The sequence below is a fragment of the Fukomys damarensis genome, unplaced genomic scaffold (genome assembly GCF_012274545.1).
Source record: "Fukomys damarensis isolate Sample0158 unplaced genomic scaffold, DMR_v1.0_HiC HiC_scaffold_5, whole genome shotgun sequence".
Taxonomy (NCBI): Eukaryota; Metazoa; Chordata; class Mammalia; order Rodentia; family Bathyergidae; genus Fukomys; species Fukomys damarensis.
Genome location: NW_022900917.1, coordinates 15834621 through 15859165, shown reverse-complemented (window position 1 = coordinate 15859165; position 24545 = coordinate 15834621). Strand labels below are relative to the sequence as shown.

Below are 24545 nucleotides of genomic sequence, written 5' to 3'. Positions count from 1 at the left end.
TCTTCATGTGTAGACTTTTTGTAATTATAAACTAGTCAGTGTGTTTCAAACACCATATCACTGGCAATTTATAAGACATTTTATAATAGCCATTTTGTTAGGTTGATGTCTGATGACTAAACTGTATGTCACATTGCTCTCTTATGTATTTGCCTGATAGCCAAGTATGGAATATGTGAGAATATCCATCTTATTTCTTGATGATATATAGATAGATTTTTAATCTAGTGTATATGTGATTTAATATCTATCATTCAAACTTGTCATAAATCCAAAAACCTTACAAGATTCACAATGATAGAAAATTGAAATGATTTGTGAGGATTAAGCCTTTAGTCTGCTCTTGCAATTATTCAAATGACTGAAGTTTAAAATTTTGCTTTTGTAATTACAAAAAAAATCGTCATCTTCCCTTTTAAAAAAAGAAAACTGAAATGATTAATTTGTCAGTAATGAAATATGAATTTCATGTTTTATCTTAAAGTTGTATTGCCTCAACTTTTCACCAGTCTTACTGACACAGATCAAGATTTGGGAAGATTCTGATAACTAACATTCTGTATTGTCTTTGAGATTTTCAGTATCATCATCAATCTTAACATATTTAGTAACATGGTTTTGTTTTGCTTCCAACACATCAAACAACTACACATTTAAACCAGAAATAAGAGCAAAAACAAGTGTACCTTCTCTACATTCTAGTCATTGACTACATTCTAGTCTCTTGACAATTTAAAGGCTGAAATCTGTTTTTCTCCCCAGCTTGACTACTTAATTATCTCTTTTTTCAGAATCTAATAAAAATAATATTGATGAAAGTAAAAAGGTAGAGTTGGTGTTGTATCTCTTATTTCGGACAACCTAAGCCTAAGATTTTAAACTTACCTATGAAGTATAGGGCTACTTTTTTCTCTCTGTATGTTCTTTGCTCTTCTCTAAATTAATTGGTTCTTTTAGGATTAATAGTTATATTGTCTTTACTCAGTATATTCAGATAAATTTATCATTATTGATATTTTAAAATCTGCAATTCATCACTAGGACCTACTGGTCATACATCTATTATACAGTATTATTCAAAAAACATTATTCAGAAAAAGAAAAATTCTACTCCAGTACGGGAAACTCCACATGCTTTTGCTCTGAAACTCTCTTGTAGCGCCTGGGCAGTTGATTCTTGGGGAGGGACTGTGCAGTCTCATGTATTGGTGCCGTCTCACTAACACAGAAGTTGGAGCCTTCTAAGTTTTAAGTGTATTGAATAAGTTCTTCTCTTTTTCTCTGAAGTGTAAAAGTACACAGAAAGGAATTCCATAATGAGGATTATTTATTTAATCTCATGACAAAATGTTCAAAGCTATTCTACAAGGTTCTTACTATTTTATTGACATTTTGGCCTAGAGCAGTAATAGTAACCTATGGCATGTTTGCAGCAGCACAGAGTTTGTTATCATGGCTCTAAAAGTTTTGCCATTGTTGGCCTAGAGGATCTCCCTTACCTTCTCTTGCACCATAATACATGTTCTTTGTTATCTTAGCTAAATAAATTCATAAATATACTTGAATGTAATTTCATCATTAGTCTAGCACTGGCACTCAGTGGTAGGACATTTACAAAGCGTATATAGGCCTTGGGTTCAAGCCTCAAAAATAAATAAATAAGTAAATAAATAAATGTATGCTATTTACACAATAGATGAAAACAGTAATTTTCTTATATATGTATTCAAGTAATAGAATTTCATTCTTTTATTAGTTAAATATTTAGCAATTAGAGTTTATCAGTAATTAAATTGATGATTATCAAATTACATCAGTTCAAATATGATTGTACTTAATTATGCTCAAGAAATGTTTGTATTTAAAGGCCAATAGAATTTTTCACGTAAATTTACAGGTCTTCTGGGGTCAAGAACATTTGAATTGCTTAGTTCTCCTACATGAATTACTCAGTGGATATCTTAATGAGGAAAGAAATTTTGAAGCACAAGTTTCAGAACCAGTGCCTCGGATGCCATCTATGGAAAAGAATCAAACCTTTAAAAGTGAACAAAGTTCAGATGATCTACGGACAGGTCTTTTTCAGTATATACAAGATGCTGGTAAGTAATAACAGCTTTGGTATGAAGGGATGTATGTGCATGCATGTTTAAATAAATGGTCACTAAATGATGCCACATCAAGTTCGCTTATAAAGTGCATTCATACTTGCAGTATAAAGTAGTACATTATCAAATTCAAACTTGAAAATTATTGATTTTTTTGTCTCAATCCATAAAAAATGATCAACTTTATACCTCTACTTTCTTTATATTGTTTTCTTCCTATATTTATTTCCTACTCTTAAGAAACCAACATGTATATTAATGTCTGTGTATGTTTGGGGAATTATTTTTGTTGTTGTTGTTTGTTTGTTTGTTTGTTTGTTTGTTTTTTTCATGGTACTAGGGATTGAACTGAGGGCTTTGCACAGAGCTACATCCAGCCCTTTCTTTTTTTATTTTCAGACAGGGTATTGCTAAGTTGCCCAGCTGGCCTCAAACTTGTGATCCTCCTGCCACAGGCTCGCAGAGTATGGGGATCATATCCAATAGGAGTGTGCAGCCCCTAACATGTTACATGTTCCCTCAAAAGCATATTATTATTCTGTTGCCATTTGACAGAACCTTTGAAACTGCCTGGTGCCTATGAAGTCTTGTTTCATAACGAAACTGAAGATAGCCCAGGGATGATGTTATGGAGGTATCCAGAACCTAGAGTGCTCATTCTTGTACGAATAACTCCTGTGCCTTTCAACACCACAGAGGACCCAGATATCAGTACAGCAGACCTAGGTGATGTGCTACAGGTATGTAATGATTATTCAATTTAAAATAAAAACATCATGAGAAAGTGCTGATCATTCCTTAAGAATGATGTTTAGAGCGTATTGATTTCTTGTGTCAGTAATATCAAAGAGAAATACACACAGCTGTTCTATATATGTATGTACAGTAGAGATTTTAAAAGAAGAAAATAGTGTAATTTAAATTTAAGATGCATAACTATTTCAATTGTTCTCAGACCTACTCATCATCCTGCTGTGGTTAGGTTACCATGATCTCTAACTATAATGGAACAATTCAGTTCACTACACATTTCTTCAAAGTTGCTAGAAATGCTGTATAAAATAATATGTGTGCATGTAAGGCCAGAATTTGATGACTTTAGTTTTCATTTTTGGAAACACTTTTGGAGCAGTATAAAATGAAAATGGTCTCAGGTGTGAGATAGCCTGATTTTTTTTTTATTAGTGTACATCAGTTATAAAAATTAATTGGCTTCATTCTGGAAGATTTGTATGTGTGTACATTTGTATACATTTATTTTTTTCCATCAGTACCCTCCCCACACACACATACTACAGGCTCACTTTTAAAATAAGAAAAATTGTCTAACCAGTAATCGTATTCCCTACAATTTTGTGAAGTACCAGAATTTAATGCACATGTCATTGTGGATATCATTATATTGTAGCTCTCCTTCTTAATATTCTCCTTATCTGAATTTCTCCTCAAATTTGTTTCTCCCTTAGTCTTTCACTTATTTCTGATATTACAACCATTCACTCTAAACCTAGGAGGCATTCCTGATTGCTCACTTTCCCTAACTCTGCACAACCATTCTGTCAACAAATCTTGTCAGTGCTGCCTCTAAAATATGTCCCTATTCCGCATTCCTGCCTCTGTTCCTACTAGTTAAACTTAAGGCTTATCTGCCATCATCACTTCCCTACTACAGTATATTCCTGGTAGATCCTCATGTCTCCTTTCTTGACTACTTCTAATGCATTCTTTAAATAGCAGGGAAAGTGATCATTTTTAAAGGTAGGCCATATCACATCAGTCTCCCAATTTAAAACTCTCTGATATCTTTCTCTAATACTTAAAAGAGCATTCTAGTCATGTGCTCTGTCCATCTCTGACTAGAACTTACACAAGTCTCCTTCTCATTGAGCATGCCACCTCAGTCATTTCTCTTGGTCACCCCTCATCTTGAAACATTATCACCATCCCCACTTTTGCCAGCTAAGCTGTCATAGCCTGGCTAGCCTACTGCCTCTACTTCATTCTGTGTTGTATTACCTTGCTTCACTTTCTTCATAGCTCTTATATTGCTGTCCAAAATTATGAATTTATTTTTTACTTGTTTGTGTTCATTCTCTTTCTACTGTTAGAAAATAGCCTATTTGTGCTTTTGTATTGGTATATGTTTGCAATATATATAATGCCTACTTTCATTTGGGGGAATTCATACATATGTATATCACTTCTTGATTGTTTTTCCTGTCACCCCTCTACCCTGCTCCTCTCTTTCTTTCCCGCATCACTTTCCCCATCTCCAAAAGTCTGCCTCTCTGTTTCCTACCATCTCTCCTTTATTTTACTCTATTTATATTTTAGGTTTCTCGTGTAAGAGAAACCATGTACTCAAATTTGATTCCCTTCTATCAAATCATATTCATGATTATGACTTCTAGTATTCTTAAATTATTTTTACTAGGTGTAATAGCAATATATGTGAATTCCACTGTCTTTTTAGACTTCTCAAAATTCAGAGTATGTGTAGGTTTTCATTTGGCATGCAAATACTCACGTATTAAAATTTCAACTTCACGTAAGAGCCTCTTTCCAACTGATTTTAGGTTCAGAGTTATAGCTAAGTGTTAATGATTAAATTAATATTTATTAGTGTCATTATTGCATCAATTGTATTTAATGAGGCATCTAGAGTAGTGAGTACATTCACTAGTGCCATCTTCTTTATCTTCTTTCTGCCATTAGACTGACGGGGGCATAATATTGAAGAGAATGTGAACTATAGCCAGAATGTTAGAGTTCCAATCCTGGTTCTACCACTTGTAAATAGTGTCCCATTAGCTGAATAACTTAACTTTTCAGCATTGGGTTTTTATTGGTTTTTTTAACAATAAAGTGGGCTAATAGTTATATGATTATAAGAATTAATACTGGTAAAACTGTGCCTGGCACATAGCAAGTGTTATTTAAGTAATAGAATTACCACTACTCTGATAACTTTAGTCAGACTCCGCATCAAGCAGAAGCAGTGGTTAGACCAGGAAGAATTAGAGCAGTGTTGACGAACCTGTGACATGCATACCACAGTGGGATGTTTGTATCCTTGAAAGCTTTAAAAGATTCACCACCATCACTGTATTAGAGTCTGGTGGTTGCCTTTGTAGAATAGATAGAACAATTCAGATCTACGTCAGTCCCTGCAGCCCAGGGTATGGATTTGGCATCTAAGCAGACCACTTCATGAATGAAACCTGGCAGGCCACAGCAGACAGAGAGCAGGTATCAGAAAAGTCTGGGCCATGTATCATAATTCATTGAAGAAATAAGGAACTGAAATATGAGCAATGTTCCAAGGCTGGATACTTGCCTGGAAGAAGACAAGGTTGCATCTACTGGAAGTTGGAAGAGCTTGATTCAGAATCAACAACTGGATGAACGAACTGGACTGGCAGCAGGGAGACTTGATGCCATCTTTCTGAGCTCCTGTTGTAATCCTTGTATTCTCACTATACACAGAATTTGCCCCGGGGTTTGAGATGGGCCTCATTAGTAGAAACAACTCTAGATTATAATCTTAGAACCAAGTAAACTATTTTGTTTCCTTGGAGCTTCTGTTGAGAACAGAAAATATGTAACATAAGTCACAGGTTTGATTCAGCTCAGCAGCTTTTGCTTTTGGAGATTGAGAGACAAATGAGACGTGGTCCACGTGTTGGAAGCTCTGCCTAGCAAGAAAGTTTCTGTGATGGCTAAGTGTAGAAGTAGCTCCCTATTTTCTTTTTCAAAGATGATCTGTCTAGTGTTAGAATCATTCCTCTGCTACATATGTTTACCACTAAGTTTATACTAGAGGAACAGCTATACTAGTGAATAACTAATTCTGAATTGCAGGGAGCTCATGAAAGGAATGCCCTTTATCAAGTTGGTGTAGTAGGAATGATATGGGCTTTATAGTCTCATCTTCTAGCCCCTCTTTTTGCTGACTCTAACCTAAGCCAAACGTAATCTCTTTGTGCTTCAATTTCTTTGCTGAACATTGGATTTAATGTCTTCTACATTTCTCAAGTATTTTAGGATGTTATACCTAATACAGTTAAATAGATGCCTCATACACACTGAGTTTCTAATAAATGTTTATTTCTTTCTCTCTACCCCTCTTTCATATACAAAGCCTGACCCACTAAAAGAGACCTCCTAAGTGGAATTCCAGGCTTCAATCTCTCTTCCTTCCAGTCTGTCCTTCTAAGGCCTTTTAGTTGGGTTGTGCAGTTTTCTGAAGTAAACCTCAGTGACTGTACCCTGCTGAACTGACCTCAACAGTACTGTTAAGCTAACTTCACCTCTGTCAGCTTTACTTTTTAAGGCTTCAGCGCCTGAGATGCGCTCTGTGCTCTGGTTAAACTGACCTATTTGTCGTTCCCAAACCAACTTGTAACATCTCACTTCCTCTTTTTTTTGAATCCCTCCCTTCTGTTTCAGTTGAAATCCTATCCACAGTTCTGACAAGAACACCTAAAATGCCATCTTTTTCCATGAAGTTTCTTTTGGGAACCATGTTTAAGTGTGAGAATGCCCTTCTCTGATATCCTTTATGCCACAACTTTTATCCTCTTTTTCACCTTATTTCTCACATTTCATGTTATTTGTCTATAACTTTTTGTCTTATGTCCCTTCTCAACAGTCTCTAAAGGAAAGGATCATACCTCATTTTCAATATGTTTCTTGTAGTCTCCAGTGCAATAGAGATTCTCAATGAATATATTAAATGTAAAAGAACATATGAATGTCTTTGTTCCTTTTTCACAGTATTCAAAATGTCACATCATTCCTCACTATTTTATGGGATTAATGAGTGCATTTTGGTTTTCCAAACTGAACCATGTCAGGTTGCTGTACACTATCCATCAGTGGTATCATCTACCGTAATATGTAGTCGTCCAGTGTATGTCATTACACTGCACAGGCTCTTGGTGAGATCATTGAACATTCTGCCAAACCCACTTGTCCCTCAAATAGAGGGTAATTCTACAATACTAAGAGAAATTAATCTCCTTGGCCTTAGTTCTAAAAACAGAATTAAGTTTGGGTGATTTTTTTCCTTCAGGAGCATTTAATTTAATTCATTTAAAAATTTGACCTTAGCAGAGTTGAGTTAGACTGCAGAAGTCTAAGATTTGCCTGTTTGTATTCCATTGTTCCATGATTGTTAATTAGATTTATAAACAAACTTCCCACGTCAACTTATGGATTTTATTTTGAAATAAAAAATATGGCAAACGTGTCCATTATGTTAAATCAAACTATCCACAGATTCTGAGTAAAAATTCAGAAATTAGTGTTCGTAGACAGCAAAGGGAACTTAATTTGTTGTCAGTTGATGAATTCATTATTTTAAATTTTAACTGTTATTAGTATATTGACATGTCAATATTAGTTTCTACAAGGTAAAATAAAATAATTATAAAATAAACTAATTCTACCATCGTAAGAAGAGTATTGTGTGGTTTAAGTGAGCCCAAATGTAAGAAATTTGTAGCACTGTATGGACATCTATGGTTTTTCTCTTTCCTCATCCTTCTGTGTACACTGTTGAGGATTCCATTTTGAAAATATCTACATTTCAAAACTACATGTTTTAAATTCATTCTTTGTAGTGAAACTGATAATGAATATTTTAATTCTTACCGGCCATGGAGCTTGTTCTTATTGCCCCATGAAGAAAGATGGTATTTTGTCATATATCAAATTAAGTCTCTAAAAGATTAGTACAACAAATAAATGAGAAAATATGAAAATAAGATTGATACAATATTAAGGGAACACCATATTCTGAAACTTGAAAATACTTTTTTAATAAAGTTATATTGACATTGTAATTCAGTTTACCTTTCAGATATCAGAATTCACCAAATTGCATCATTCCTCCTATATAATATTTTCAAATTTAGTGCAAAATTCTTACATGAAAATTTCTTCATAGTGGATATAAGAAGAAAAAAGATAAAAAACAAGCTGTGTCATTTGTTTATTTCTGGTGAAGAAGGAAAACAGTATGCCAAAGAAATCAGTGCACTTGTACCCAATTCACTTTTGTTTATCCAATTCAGGAGTCAGGAAAATCACTAATATGATTATAAAAATCAAAGTAAAACCACACTGGAAGAACAATGAACAAAAGAATTTTATTATAAAAGGTGGGAATCACTTTCATTTTACAAGTGGAGAAACTAAGGCTAAAAGAAGTTAATTAACTGCCTTGATGAATCATAAAATTTATAAGGGAGAGAGCTAGAACTTTTCCTCCATCTTTCTGACTACAAAACCTATGTTCTTTCTGACTTGAAACCTATATTTTCTTCCCTACAGAAAAAAACTGGATGGCAATATATACATGATATATAAGAGTGACAGTGAGCCACCCCAATGGGAATGTGCAAACAAGGAAAATAAAATTATCCTTTTCCTTTACATTATTAAATCATGAAATAATTAGCCCAAAAATATTCAGAGTAACCTCAAAGTATTCCCAGATAGGCAAGACAGGTTGAGTATTGGGATATGTAAAGAAAGAAACTTTCCTTTAGAAGAAAAGCTGGTCAGATCTGGAGACCTGGAAAGGCCCTGGTAGCATTTATTGGCAAGGGTCCTCCTGTCAGCCTCCGGTGAAATGCGCCCAAGTGTATAATTTACCTGGTAGTTAAATCTGTCTTAAAGAGTTGAATGTAGCCATTGTCAAATGTCTGTCTTTCAAATCATGTAACAACCTAAACAACCTTCTATTAGTTTAGTTCTCTATGCAGTCCATCTACCAAGAGATTGTCATACACTGATTGGGTCAGCATCAGTATTCAAGCTGTTTGGCATTTACTCATCTCTTGGTGAATGAATAATTTGGAATCTGGTTTATATATCCATGAATTTTGGTAACGTGAGTCAGCATTCCTCAATCTAGTCAGTACTAGGACACCACTTAAATTTTCTCAGACTGCACAACCAACAGTTAGTTGTGGAGTCACAATAAATCCACATTATTAAATGCCCTCTTCTGGCTACCTGCTCTCCCAGAAGGCTGGCTTTTCCTCAGTGCCATCTGTATTGTTCCATGTGTTACAAACCTTTCCAAACAGACTTCTACTTCTCTCTCTAAGAATTACAAGGAGTAGGGATAATACATGTGAAACATCTAGCATAACCTTACATACTTAGAGGCTCAGTAAGTTATTTTGACAGCTAGTGGTCGCTGTTAGGATTATTATTACTATTGTCATCAGTATCAGCATCATCAATATCCTTTTCACTAATAAAAAGAACACAGATCCCTGCTCTCTTAGTCCAAGGAGTCCCTGTTTTCTAAGAAGGACTTGTTTGTATTTATAATTTGTTGATGGCACTATAATTTTGAGGAATGCTGGCTCAGCATGTGATTAATAAATGAAATACACTCACTGACAGAGAGTAGCCCCCCAAGTGACACCTTCACACAGACACATGGACAGTGGCCTCTGTAACAGTCATCAGTTATAGTTCCTAGGTTTCGAGTAACAGAAACCCCATTGAAGTGAACTTTAGCAAAAAATGGAGAGAGTTAATATCAAGATACACTAGGGAGTCCTTAGTCCAAAGACAAGATACAACTGGACCTCTGGAAGGACCTGGGCCTGGAATGCAAGACAGGAACCCAGGACAGTAATCACTTATTATCACTTTTCTCAGCTTCTTTCCCCATATTTGCTATTTGTTTGTTTTTTCCAACAGACTCTTTCCCTCCTGCTTCTCAGGCCACCTGGTAGTTTCCAACACAAGTTTTAGAGCTCTTAACATGACACGTGGAAATCCAGCCTCCACTGTAGATGCACAATTCTAATTGACCCAGTTTGCTGTCCAGTACTCTTAACCTTGTCAACTATAGCCATAGGGTTCAGTGACATTTTACCAGGATGGGTATGAATTGGGGGTCATTTTGAGCTCCACAGAAACCACCAAAGTGGTCTATTCTGTGTCACTCTTAATGGTCTCATTTTCCACTCAGCTCTGTTAGCTGAATTCATCATCAGTACCTGACCACATACTGTGAGTTGTTACATTTCAGTCTTTCTGACTCTGAAAGTGCACTTTAGAGAGCAGCCTTCCTGGTATGGTCTGTAGTTGACTGCCTGAGGGTCTCTACAAAGATTGCTTCACTATAAAGAAAATGGATTCTTTTTTGCTATGGTTTGTCCAGCTTTTCCCTTTGCAAATATCTGACAATGGTGTTTCTCTCTGTACATCAAAGGCTATCTGCATCTGGAGAAAATCTTCATACCACTCTTTTTCCCCATGTATTTTTAAATTAAATTTATTGGTACTTTAAAGGTATACAAAATAATGACATTCACTGTTAGAAATTTGCACCCTTACATGACCCATCTTGGTGCTTATTTTTCCCCATTCCCCTGCCCTCCCTTCAACCCTTCCACCCCTCTCTATCTACAAAGACTTTGTTTCCATTTTTTTCATTTTCTCATATTAATTCCATTCCCTTCTTTTCTTTCCCCTACCCCTCCCATTTCCCCTTCATTTTGTCCCTTTTCTTCCTATTTCACATTATCTATTGTACCTTTTAATCCTTATGTACATTTTCAGTTTCTCACACTAGAGAAACTATTTGGTATTTACATGTGTGTGTCATATTTATTTCACTTAAGAATATCTCCTCAATATGCATCCATTTAGCTATAAATGTCTCTAATTTCTCATTTTTTATGGTTGAGTAGTACTCCATTTTTTTTTTTAAACACATTTTCTTTATCCAGTCTCCAGTTGTTGGGCAATTGGACTACTTCCAAGTTTTAGCTATTACAAATTCTGCTGCTATGAACATGGGTGCACATATATCACTGTGGTATGATTCTTTTAATTCTGGGGAAGATACCCAGCATGAGATTACCTGGGACAAATGGGACCTCCACTCCAAGTTCTTTGAGGTATCTCCATACTGATTTCCACAGTGGTTGCACCAGTCTGCACTGCCACCAGCAGTAGAGCAGGGTTCCTCTTTCCCCACAGCCCCAACAGCATTTGTCGTTTGTTGATTTCATGATAGCAGCCATTCTTTCTGGGGTGAGATAGAATCTCAACATTGTTTTCATTTACATCTCTCAAATGAACAGTGATGTTGAACATTTTTTCATATGTTTATTTGCTACTTCTACTTCTTTGTCTAAGATATGTCTGTTCATTTCAGATGCACATTTTTGGATTGGGTCTTTAAATTTGGGAGGTCTGATTTTTTTAAATTCTTTATATATTCTACACTATATTAATAGAGCCAAGAATAAAAACCATATGATCATCTCAATAGATGTAGAAAAAGCATTCAATAAAATCTAGCATACATTCATGATAAAAATTGAAATAGATCTCTACCTCAATCTGATAAAGGCCATCTATGAAAAACCAACCAGCCAGTATCATACTAAATGATTAAAAACTGAAATCCTTCACACTAAAATCAGGCACAAGACAAGGATGTCCACTATCACCACACCTGTTCAATATAGTTTTAGAAACAGCCACAGCAATTAGACAAGAGAAAGAAATAAAAGGAATAAAGTTAGGAAAGAAAGAAGTCAAACTGCCGTGATGTGCAGGCATATGATACTCTATTTAGAAGACCCCAAGAACTCCATCAAAAGTCTTCTAGACTTAATAACCAAATTCAGTAAAGTAGCTGGATACAAGGTTAACACACAAAAATCAATAGCTTTCCTGTATATGAAAAACAGACTCACTGAGAGAGAGGCGGGACAAACAATGCCTTTCACCCTAGCATCCAAAAAATTGAAATATCTAGGAACCCATCTAATGAAAAATCAAAGACCTCTACTCTGAAAACTATAACACTCTGAGAAAAGAGACTGAAGAGGATATCAGAAAATGGAAAGACATCCCTTGCTTCTGGGTAGGAAGAAGCAACATAGTGAAAATGGCCATACTTCCAAAACTGCTATAAAGATGCAGTGCAATCCCAACTGAAATTCCAGCAACATACTTCACAGACCTTGATAAAACAATCCAAAAATTCATTGGGAACAAGAAGAGAACAAGAATAGCAAAAGCAACTCTAGGCAATAGAGACAAGGTAGGGGATATCACGATCCCTGACTTGAAACTATACTACAAAGCTACTGTGATTAAAAATGGCATACCATGCTGGCAAAGAAACAGACCTGAGGACCAGTGGAACAGATTAGAAGGTGCAGAAACAACTCCAGACACACTCAGCCACTGACAAAGGAGCCAAACACCCTCACTGGAGGAAAGATAGCCTCTTTAATAAATGGTGCTGGAAAAACTGAGTTTCAACTTGCCAAAGATTAAAAAGGTGTAGGGGAAGTGGGAAGGGTAGGGGAAAGGAAGTCAGGGAAAAGAAAAAAAAACACATGAGAAAATGAAAAAATGGAAATTAAATATTTGTAAATAGGGAAGGGAGGAAGGGGTGGAGGGAGGTCAGGGGTAAGGGGAAAAATTGAGAACCAAGACCTGTCATGCAAAGGTACAAGATCCCAATGATGAATGTAACTGTACTGTATACCTAAAATATACCAGTAAACTCAATGAGGAAAAAAAAACAAACAAACTAGATCTGTATCTCTCACCCTTCACTAAATTAAAATTGAAATGAATTAAAGATCTAAATATTAAATCAGAAACACTAAACCAGCTGGAAAAGAGGTTAGGTAGAACTCTTGAAGACATTGGTGTAGGAAGAGATTTTATGAATAGAACCTCAGTTGCACATGAACTAACACAATCAACAAGTGGGATTTCTTTCATTATAAAGCTTCTGCACAACAAGAGAAACCACCAACAGTGTGAAGAGACTACCCACAATGTAGGGAAAAATTTTCAACAGCTATTCCTTAGAGGTCTTCATACTATTTTTTAAATCCTATTATTGTGTTCTAGCATCCTCCCAAAATTTAGATTATGCACGGTCTTGTGTCACACAAGATACATAAAATACACATGAGATCATTTCTTGTCCCCTAGTCTATGCTTAAAATCTATACCTTTCTTGGCTAGTGCTTCCTTTTAAATGCTATGAATGTGTAGCACGTTGGCAGCTTCACAGATTCTATAAATACACTTTCAGTTCTTATGAGGTATGAGAGCTTGACATAATTTTCTGTTTTTAGAAAATGAGTTTACAATGAAATGCTTAATATCTATGACTTAGTGATGATTTCATTGTCTTCAGTAGTTTTCTAATAACATCTTATGTATTGTTTTCCACAGATTGAATTAAAGCTTCATTAAACCTTATAGTTTTGTGGGGGGTTTTTTCTTTTTCATAATTATATGGAAAATGTTCCAAGTCAGACAGTTACACTTGATAATATCCAATAAATTAGAACGTGGACTTTTACTGCTTTAAACTTAACTTTACAAACTTCCTCTAATTCTAAAGCACATGGACCTGATAGGCAAAGGTTATGATATTAGAACATGCAGATACAGAGAAAGAGAACCTTCTGAGAGTTATTTGCTATCTAATATGATTTGCTATTCCATACTTAGCTTAAAAAGAATAAAAGGAAGTATTCTTTGGTGTTTGTTTTCAGCTGTGCTGGGTGGCTTACTTATAGCTACACATATGTTCCCAGAATCCTGAGCTTTTTATTTTATAAGCACCTCCTGCCCACTGGCAGCTGTACTAATGTGTCCCAGGAGGCTTTGCTTCTATCCATCATTTTTAGGAGGGTTACTCAAAGCCAGATATGAGATTCATTGTTGTTGAAGTGCAGAAAAAAAAAAAAAGCTGGGGGGGGGGTAGGGAAGTAAGAGGCTGAGCCAGACTCTTAGGAAATAAAGAAAAGGAAAAAAAAAATCCATGTATCCAATAGACACAATAATAAATGTTTCTGACTGATGGGTAATGGTGCTGGATCAACTAGTAAGTGTTTTATATCCAGAAGCCATTGCCTCCTTTTTTGGACAAAGAAAGGAAATCTAAAATAGATTATTTCCTAAATGCCCTTTTAATAATCCTGTCTTCACAGTACTGTAAAGTTTTTTTTTGGGGGGGGTCTTGGAATACCCTTAAAAGAGCACTGCCTGAGGATTTTGAGGTTAACTCAGTAAATACAGATGAAAGGACCTGGGCTACATGCTGTGAGAGATCTAAAGACAGAGAGGGCTTTAGCTCTGTTCTCAAGGTGCCTGCAGTCTTTCAGGAGGAACAGCGAACACACAGAGCAAGGCAATGTATAATGTGTGATGTGCCATGAAAAGCACAGAGAATGTGCCTCTTCACAGAGAGACTGTAGAGCTGATTGGAACATCAGGACAAGGCTTTGCTATCGAAGAGATCCTTAAAGGATGAGTAGGATTTCAAGAAATTTTCAAGTAGGATGGGTATATGGAGCGGGGAGTCAGTGTGAGCAAAATTTCAGAAATTGAGAAAGTGAAACCTAACATTTCTAGGAAGTAGCATATAATCAGTTTTGTCTAACACAGGCTAGACAAGTACAGGATCAATGGAAGAGTGATGAGTTGCAGATGAGGCTTTTTCATCTATCATTTCCAAGGAGGGAAGAAGGTATCATTTTTACTGAGCACCTACTATGTATAAAGCACCAAATTCATTTATATGGCATGGATTTTTCTGTCTTCACTGTCACCCTGTGGAATAGGTGCAGTTATCTCTACATTAGAGCTAAAGTGAAACAGGTTCTCAGAAGTTAAGTAATTTCCTTAGTATCGTAAAACAAGTAAGGGGATAAAACTAGGACATGAACTTAGATTTCTGTGAATCCATAAGTCCTTCTGTATTGTGCTGCCTTGACTACATTTAGAATATGGATTTCATTTTTCATTTGTTAGGCCTTAGTAAACCATTGGCAATCCAGGACTTGGAATAGTTTTTGTAATGGTCTGGTAGAAGTAGGATGGAGAAAGAGGAGACCAGAAATGGTAAGACCTGATAGGGGTCTCAAAGATGACAGGCTGTAAACTCCAGGGAGTAGTTGGAGTATTTGGAGTGGAGGAAAAGAAATGAATGCAGAGATGTTGTAAAGAAAGATTTAATATCCTTCACAATTAATATCATCATTTAAAGAATAAGAGAAGTCAGAGATGGCTGCAACGTGCAAGCTTCATGAGAATTATGGTCAGTGTTTACAGTTTTAGAAATGAGGATGTCTACTAGACTCAGCACTGTGTACTTTGTGAGGCAGTTTATACATACTGTAAGACTGAAACCAGCCCTGCTGAAGGAATGTCTGTGTTCTCTTATTAGAGATGAGAAAGCTGAGGATCGGAAAAGTTAAATGAGTTGCCACGCCTCTTCTCCCAGAAAAGCTGATGAGATTGAATGTAGTTTCAGGAAGTTTTTAGACCCACATAAGCTGTGAATGAATCTTTGGTAAAGAATCCCAGTAACAAGAAACTCTACTGAGGCTAATTCAGTTCTGTATAGGTTACAACTGTGTTCAGATATGAGAGTCAGAAAATAGCAAAATCAGGGCTCGGAATTTAGCTCAGTGGCACTATTCTTGCCTTGCAAGGGCAAGGTCCTGAGTTCAATCCCCTGTACCAAAAAGAAAATACAAAACATCAAAGCTTAAGCAAGGTTATTTCCTCCCACCCATGAGGAAATATGAAGGTGGTGATCTAGAACTGAGTTTCTACGAAGTTCTGAGGGCTCCAGCATCTTCTAGCTTCGTGCTGCTTCACTGTCACTAGCACTTGATTCTCCTTCAGGATCCAAGGTGGCTGCACAGGCTTCAAGCAGCTTACCCCAACTCCAGCCATAGGAAAAGAAAAGGACCCAAAGAAAAATCAGACTTCCTCCCTTAAAAGAATATTTCTTGGAATCCACACCCTGTACTGCTGTGCTGCCAGCACCCCAGTCTCCAGAATTGTGTCACATGGACACACCTAGTTCAAGAAGAAACCGGGGATATTTGCTGAGAAGAGAGATTTGGAGACAATAGCAGCCTCTGGTGACTGCACAACCATAATTCCTGAGGATCTGTGTCCCATATTGTGATATGCCCTCCAGTCCTGTGACCAGTGTCTGCTCTTTCCTGATTGTGAGATACGCCATTTTAGTCTGTTGTGCAGGAAGAAAATTCATTTTGTACTTTTATTAGTAGAAGATCTGCTGGGATAGAATCTGCAGGAAAAAAAACACACACACAAGTGTGATTTTTGAAATAAATAGTTTGAAATACTAGCATTCCTTGCCCCTCGAAAAGAAGTAAGAAGTGGGGAAGGAATCTGTCAGTAAGATGTGCTTTTAAAGTAAATGGAAAACATTTGCAAACTGGAAGAATACTGAAGTCATTTTTGTTCTGTCACTTTATTTGGTGGTAGAAATTTTATTAGCCCATTTCTTTCTTCCTATTAAATATCCTTGCATTTAAAGGGGGGGCTGTTTCTTTCTGGAAACAAAAATAACATGCTTAACAATCAGAATGTGTTTGATGTTTACTGCTCAGTATTAAAAATGTTTGAGATGTAAAAAGTTAAATGAATGAACAATGTTAAATATGAATGGATGTTCTGTGACCATCTTTTTATGAGTTAGTGTCAGCCAAATAAAAGTATTTCTTTCTATGAAATTAGCAGTAGAAACCATTATTCCCTAAGTATAGATTGCTTCTAGGAAGGTACATTGTTTAAGAGTAACAAACAGGAGAAAAAAGAAGTACAAAAAGTCAACATTACCCATTTCTTAAGAACACAAATTCTAGAACTAAAGTCTCTGGCTCCAAATCCAAAGTTAGCTTGTGACTTCAGGCACATTGTGTTATGTAACTTCAGTATTCTTTAGCTTCCTTGTTCCTAAATTAGGATTAATAATAGCTCCTACTTTATTTGAAAGTTGGGGAGAATGATTGCTGGATGTAAAAAGTACTTAGAAATATGTCTAGCATGCAGTAGATGCTCTGTAAATGGTAGCAATTACTACATTGTCCTGTTCCCTGTCTGCAGGTACTGATTTACCCCTTTTCTGCCCTAAATTGAATATTAGAGAATGATTGAGTTTTGATTGCAAGCTAGAAATTCTTTATCCCTTTGCCTATATTTTGTGTAAAGACGTTGGTCTGAAAAATTCACACATTTCTTCCAATATTTTTATCCAATTCTAAGTTTAAGAAAAAACTCAAACTTGATTACCTTACATGTTATATAGTACCAGCTTCAAATGGTACATCAAAATTAATGATCATGGTTCTTTTATGCTATTAGCTCCTTTTTCTTTAACAGCTTTATTGAATTACAGCTTACATATCTGACTCATTTAAAAGGTACAATTCAGTGAGTTTTAGTATGCAGTCACTGCCATAGTCGATTTTAGAACATTTTTATCTCCTCAAAAAGAAACCTAATACCATTTATCTATCACCTTCCAAAATCTTTGTCCTCTAAGTCTATGCAACTACAAACTGACTTTTTGTTTTATATGTATGGATATTCTGGACATCTCATCAAAATGAAATACACTATATGATCTTTTGTGACTGGTTTCTGTCATTTAACATGTTTCAAGTTGATTCATATTATACTGTGGATAAGTATTTCATTTTGTTATCAAATATTTTATTACATGGATATACCAATTATACTTGTCCATTAGTCAAAGGACATTTGGGTATTACAAATTTTGGATCTTTATCCTCTTTATTTAGGTGTTAGTCTGCCTTACAAACTTTAGGGGAAGACTAAAAGATGATGATGAAGGATATTTGCAATGAGCCCTTACATGTATTATCTCAAAAAGCTTATAATCTAAGTTGCGTGAAACAGTACATTAGCAATAATTACACAGAAGAATATAACATATGCTATAATCAGAGAGAAAAGCTAATATGATAGTAGATGAGCTTGAAAAGAAGGCTTAAAGCAAGATCCACTGAGACATTTAGGCTTTATTCCATAAATTCTTTATTCCATGCCGATAGTCATTAAAATAGTTATTGAACTGAGCCAAATCCATGACCGATTACATAGGAAAGGACAAATTAGAGGATACTATAAGTTGGATGCACAGAGACCTGTTCATAGCACATTGCATTTATACAGAAATAATGACAGTTGGAAGGAGGAAATGAATGTTAGAGAGACATCTGGGGGCAAAATAAACAGATTTCAATTCCTGAACTTAGCCAATAATGAGAAATAAAAATTAAAGAAGACTCTGTCTCTTCTAAAGGGCTAAATGAATGCAACACCACAATTCATAGGATCTGTCAGGAAAAATTGAGCAGATAGGAATGTGAAAGAGATAAGTTCTGTATTGAACACTTAACCATTTTAAGGTTTTAGGAAATAATCACAAGTAAAATGCCTATGAGAAGTTTGGAAATGTGGGCCAGCAATTCAAAGAGGCAGAATTATTTAAGAAATACCTTGAGGAGTCATACTCTTCAGGTGAAAATTGAAACCATGAAAGTAAAATAGAAATTACACTCAGAAAAAGTGAAAATAAGAGGATAGAACCATAAGAATGCTTACTACTTCCGGTAAATAAATAGTAGATTAGGAATGTTGGTGAGTTAAATGATGTGAAGAGAACTGAAGACGGAACCACAAAGAAAACTTACTTCATTTAGTAAATAAATAGTAGATTAGGAATTGTGCTGGATTGAGTGATACTCTTCTAAAACTCATTTCTGCCATGAATCTCAGAGTATGATTTTATTTGGAAGTAAGTCTTTGCATACATAATTAAATTATGATGAGGTCATTACTAGATAAGGATGGGCTAAAATCCAGTAGCCAGTATTGTTGAACTACAAAGGGAGTTTCAACAAAACACAGACATAAAGGGGAAAGACCATGTATAGATACAGGGAGAGATTAGAATGCTGCAGCTGCAAGCCAAGGAACACCAAGGATTTAGGGGAGCCATCAGAAACCAGGAAGAGACAAGGAAAGATTCTTCCTTAGAACATTCAGAGGGGGCAAGACCATTAACTTCATCCTTCTAGTCTCCAGAACTACAAAAGAATAAATTTCTGCTACTTTAAGCCACAGAGTATATGGTAATTTGCTATGGAAGCTCTAGGAAACTCATACAGGAATCAATAAGGGTGTGGTCACTACAGCATCATGAAAGCCCAGGCATAGTGAAATTTCAGGAAGCTTGGGGAGCTTAGTATTATCACTTCTACACAGTATACTGTGAACTGATGAGGTGGGATCAAGGTGTGAATTTGACAACTTTGAGGTCACTCTTGACTTGGACCATTTTTAGTCACCAGGGTACCAGTGGTGGAGCCTTTCCATTGTCGTAGCCCATCTCCTTGTATTCTATGCTTGCTTTTTCAGTTACTGGATTATAATTCCTACAGAGTAGAGACCCTGACCCTGTTTGACAGGGTTTTTTTGTTTTTGTTTTTTTGGTACTGGGGATCAAATTTGGGTCCTTGAGTTTATGAAGCAGGCGGTGGAACCACTGAGCTAAATCCCTGACCCCAAATTTAAGTTTGTTTTGTTTTGTTTTGTTTTTTGGTACTGGGAATCAAGCTCTGGACGTTGTGCTTGTGAGGCAGGTAGCAGAACCACTGAGCCAAATCCCAGGCTGGCAGAGTTTTTTTGTTGTTGTTTTCTAGAAGACTCAAACATATGAGTTCCTCAGTATTTGTGCAAAGTGTGAAAGACAGAGGGAAGAAGTTAGGAATTTTAAAAGATAGTATAAGTTTAGTTTATCTTTGCTTCTAGGACAAAGACGTAGGGATCAGTAGGAGCAGTTGTCAATAGAGAGTTGAATGATTAAGATTCAGTGCTTAGAGATAAATTAATGATGTCAATTTATTTGGGTGTTGTTTTATTTCATTTTATTTGTTTGAAAGGTACAGGGCCTCTCTAAGTAGTTCAGGTTGGCCTTGAGCCCACTACCTAGCCCAAGCTGACCTTGAACTCATAGCTCTCCTTCCTCAGCCTCCTGAGTGCTGGAATTACAGGCAAGCAACACCACACCTGGTCAGTTAAACAAATATCTTGATGTGGCATTTCCTGAAATGATGGTTTGGCTATATCTGTGTGTTGTTATATAGTAGCCAACAAATCTGACAGATAGCAATATATTAAGGACAGAAAACAGACTTTTGACCCTCAGTGTTTGATACTTAAAGAGGTGATTTTTTTTCTTTTTTCTTTTTTTTTTTTTAGTACTGGCCATTATCCTAAGTGCTTTACATAATTATCCCAGTCCATATGCTACAAAACCTTGTGCATATGTTACAAAAACTATTGTCTTATTTAACAGATGATAAAACTCAGAAGATTAAAGTAATTTCCCATAGGAATACCATTGGTAAATAGCAAACCCAGGATTCTATCTCAGGCATTGTGATTTCAGAACCTATACTCTTACCTACAGGGATGGATATACCCATATAGACTGATGAACAACTCTATCTTATTGAACTTGAGGTGCTTTAGGTAATCATTTTGAAGATGCTCTTCATTAAGTATGCATCTTATATATGGTTAGTATCTGTAAGATCTTTGCCAGTATATAGTTTTAGTCCCAAAGCACTGCCCTCCCTCTGCCAAGCACAAATTTTTCTTGAAATCACATCTTCTTTTCTACTCATATGCTATATCCAACTCTATAATGTATTTTATTAGTTTAAAAATTATAAAATAATATTCTAATTTTAAATTATTGACTAATGAAGAGATCCACTTGCATTTTAAAAACTCAATCTAAACCAAAAGTGGTGTTACATGGTTTTTCTATCTTGGTAACACAATATTTTGAAAGCCTAGTCGTGCATACATAAAACCCACAAACAGCAACCATTTTTTTTCACTGCTTTATCAGCCACGTTGTGGTGAGTTACTACTGAGTTGAGACACTCAAAATGCTGCCAAAGTAATTTAATCATACATTGATTTTAGACTACCATTAGGAGATGTTCTGAGAATTTTGTTTCCTTGTTCAACAATTCTGTCATATATGGGACTGGAATGTTTGCTTATCCAAGTACAATATAGAAGACAGTTTCTTTTAACTCTCTCAAAGAACTTATCAAAAGGCATTTTCAGTGAAGAGAGATGAGTAACATGGTTGTTCTTTCCTTTTGTAAGTCTTGGCGGTTATAAGCCAAACTGACATTCTCCAAGCACTCATCGCTGCAAACAGCTCACTTAGCACAACTCTCAAAACTTCATTTTATTGCCTGATCTTGAAACAAACATAAGTACATTCACAGTTTTATCTTGTATTTGTTGACTGAAAAATATTCAGCCTTTGAGAAATATTTGCAAAATTAACTTTATACCATTCTTTCAAGTATAAACAATGCTTTCATTAATCTTACCCATATTTCTACCCTTTATTAGACTAGTATTTTTTTCCTCCATAAAAAAGAGTCATTTCATCAGAGTTATAAACATCAATCAATATATGTTTCTCTTGGGCTAAATCATGATATGTCTATATCAAATAGGCTTTTAAAGTTTCTTCTTATTTCATTAAAAATTGTCTGAAAACATGAGCACTAAAATTACTAATTCTTTTCTGTTTAAAAACTCTCTTAGTACATTAAGAAAATTCAGAGCTAAACCCTGGTGTAAACTTTGCTTACTGATTGTTGCAGTGTATTATAGTATACTTAGAATAAAAAGTAGTCTTGAAGAATCAACTTTTTCACAGTTTATCCTTGTAGATTTGGCTCTTACACACACAGCTGTTTTTTCTAAGCAATGCCTAATCTCTTTAAAATGTATATACCCTGTGAAAAATTTTCACCAGTTATGTGCTTGTTGCATATAAAACCATTATAGTAATGTAATCAACGTATAACAATAAAATAACCAAATCGGCAATGTTGGTGTTATCAACTAGTATTAAAAACCCACAACCTATTATTCAAATGTATTTTGAGTGCATCAAAATGTATCATTGATTTTATCTATTGGTGATGGCCCTTTTTGGCTTTTATTCTTCTTTATTTTTCTTTTTTTATGTTACTCTAAGAACATTCAATTAATTCGAGATAAGCGAGTAAGTTCTGGTAATTTCCCTTTAAAAAATGTTTAAACTGAAGAATATTAAATACAGAATAATAATAACAGGAATATAATAAACTTTGCATCTCTCACCCATCTTTACTAATTATCAGTATGTTGTTATCCTTGCTACATCAAGCCCTGTGGCTGCATTTTACCAATGTTATTCTTCTACTTTAAAGGAAGTTTCAGATACCCATTTCACCTATATTCTCAGAGTTCACAAAATTAATAATTCCTTATTATAAAATAATAGTGTATCTTTCATTCTCCCCTATTTTCTCAAAAATACTTTTATTTTTAAGAGATGTCTGTCCAAATCAGAATCCCAATGATATTTATACACTACATTAATGGGTATTTTGTTTGTTTGTTTGTTTGTTTGTTTTGTTTTTTGTTACAGGGGATTGAACTCAGGATCTTGCATTTGTGAGCCAGGCAGCAGAACCTACAGCCCTAGTCTCTTTTAATATATAATAATTTCCTCTCTTCCTGCACATGCCATTTATTTGTTGAAAAAAAATTGGATCCCTTCACTTAGAAAATGTCACATATTTTGGATGGTGCTTTACTGTATCTTTCTATTTTTTTAATGCATTCTTCTATCACCTACATTTTTGTAATGTCACAGCCATAGCATTTGAGATAAATTCTTTGGAGAGAATGCTTTACAGTTGGTACAATATTATTTCTGGTGCATCACAATAGAAGACGAGAGATGTGTTAAAATTGATTATGTGTTATCAGTCTGACCCGTCATCATTATAAACTTCCTCATTAACATTTTTTCTCTCAAGTACCTGGAGTTTCATGTACGTGTCATCACACCCAGCTCCCCATCAACCTTTTAAACAGTGGTTTTAAGCATCCAGCGATATGTACCATAGTTTCTCTAACCTTCAGAAATAAAATTCAGTGATATATTTTTCACTAAGAAGCAGCCTGCATGTATTGAGCAATTTCTGTCTTCTAGAAATTCTGTTTGTCAGTTTTGCTTTTCTCTTCAAATCTTGTGCATGCTAAATGTCATTGCAATTTGATAGATAATGAAACTGCAAATAGATCAATTTGTCAAGAGTACTTAGCAAGTAAGTAAACTCAGCTATGAAGGTTTGAGCAGTTGTTTTTATTTTGAAAAATAACCAGAAGACATTAATTGATAAATAAGATACATTGACACTAAGACCAAAGTGAATGAGCATGACATCAATAGCATTATTAGTGTCAGTAAAATGTTATTAATATCATATAAGCTTTGTACCTCTCGCCACAATTCTTTAGCATTGGAGCCAATCAAATGATTTATCATAGTTTATCCCTTTAATGAGCTAAAAATATGTAAGTTCTATGGTAGTTCATTTTACAGAAGATCATGATGTCCACCAAATATGGTAACATTTTTATTAAATGAAAAACTGTGTCATAAAATATTTTCTACAAGTATTTAAACATCATTTGTTTTCATGGTTTGGAGTTTTATTTTGTCCAGAGCAGCAAGTTGATGTCTATATGACCTCCCAAAGTCCTTGTCAGTCCTGCAGTTCTCACACTAATGAATTCAAACAGAAAAGCATTATTGGGCCAGAATCAGAGTATCTTCTGAGCCAAATGTCGGAAAAGTTACAAAATACAGATGTCTGTCAGGGATGGAATCCAAAGAGAAAAGCATGCCAGAAGTCAGAAATAGAATGTTATTGTACCAAAAAAAAGTCTTGAATTTGGGTTTTAGCCAGAAAAAATTTTTTTTCTCTAATTCTCAGATCAACCTATTAAGTCATAATAACCAGTTGAGGTACAATGAGGTTCTGTGGTTGGAGATAGATTGTCTTTCAAAAAATCATAGTTCATTATATGCAAGTGAATGTAGAGCAGTCCTCAGTATCTCAGACCTGTGCCAGATTGCACCCTTTAGGAAACCTACAACCCTTTAATTTTTTTATTGAGGAGGATCATCATTCTGATATTTTGTGGAATTAACAGTTTTTGCATATCATAAATTACAAAGTCTTTAAAATATTGTGTAATTATGTTGGCTGATATTTTTAACACTAAAAGTAAGCTATTTTTATTGGGGGAAAGTCTCTAAGTTAACACCATTTAAAATTATATACTTAACTTTGAAGAATTGGTTATATTAGGGAGAATTTGTTCTTTGTGGTTTTTAAGAATAAATGCAGCAAGATCAGACGAAGAAGATCAGAGTAGGTGACAACTGAGAAGGTTCCTGATTACTCTGCAGTTACAACAACTAGTTAGGGATACTACTCAATGATGGGTGGACTTTATTGTTGTTGTTATTTTTATCCATACTTTTTTTCCTTTCCATTAATCTTAAGAGAAAGCATTCCTACTTGAAGTTTGTTTTGTACTCCTAAACGACAGATTAGGTGCCTGCAGCTTTTAGTTTAGCCTGTGATGAGTTATGAATTTAACAAAATTGTCTAAAAAGCATTCCCA

General features: G+C 35.2%; 1 protein-coding gene across 3 annotated transcripts in view; it reads left to right on the top strand.

Annotated features, from left to right (window-relative positions):
- Vps13b (vacuolar protein sorting 13 homolog B) overlaps nt 1-24545 on the top strand; it is a 675222-nt gene that overhangs the window by 531254 nt on the left and 119423 nt on the right. For all 3 annotated transcript variants that reach the window (XM_033759979.1, XM_010619560.3, XM_010619559.3), the window contains exons 38-39: nt 1898-2102; nt 2664-2848. In XM_033759979.1, the coding sequence (XP_033615870.1) occupies nt 1898-2102; nt 2664-2848 (390 nt within the window). The remainder of the gene's footprint in view (nt 1-1897; nt 2103-2663; nt 2849-24545) is intronic.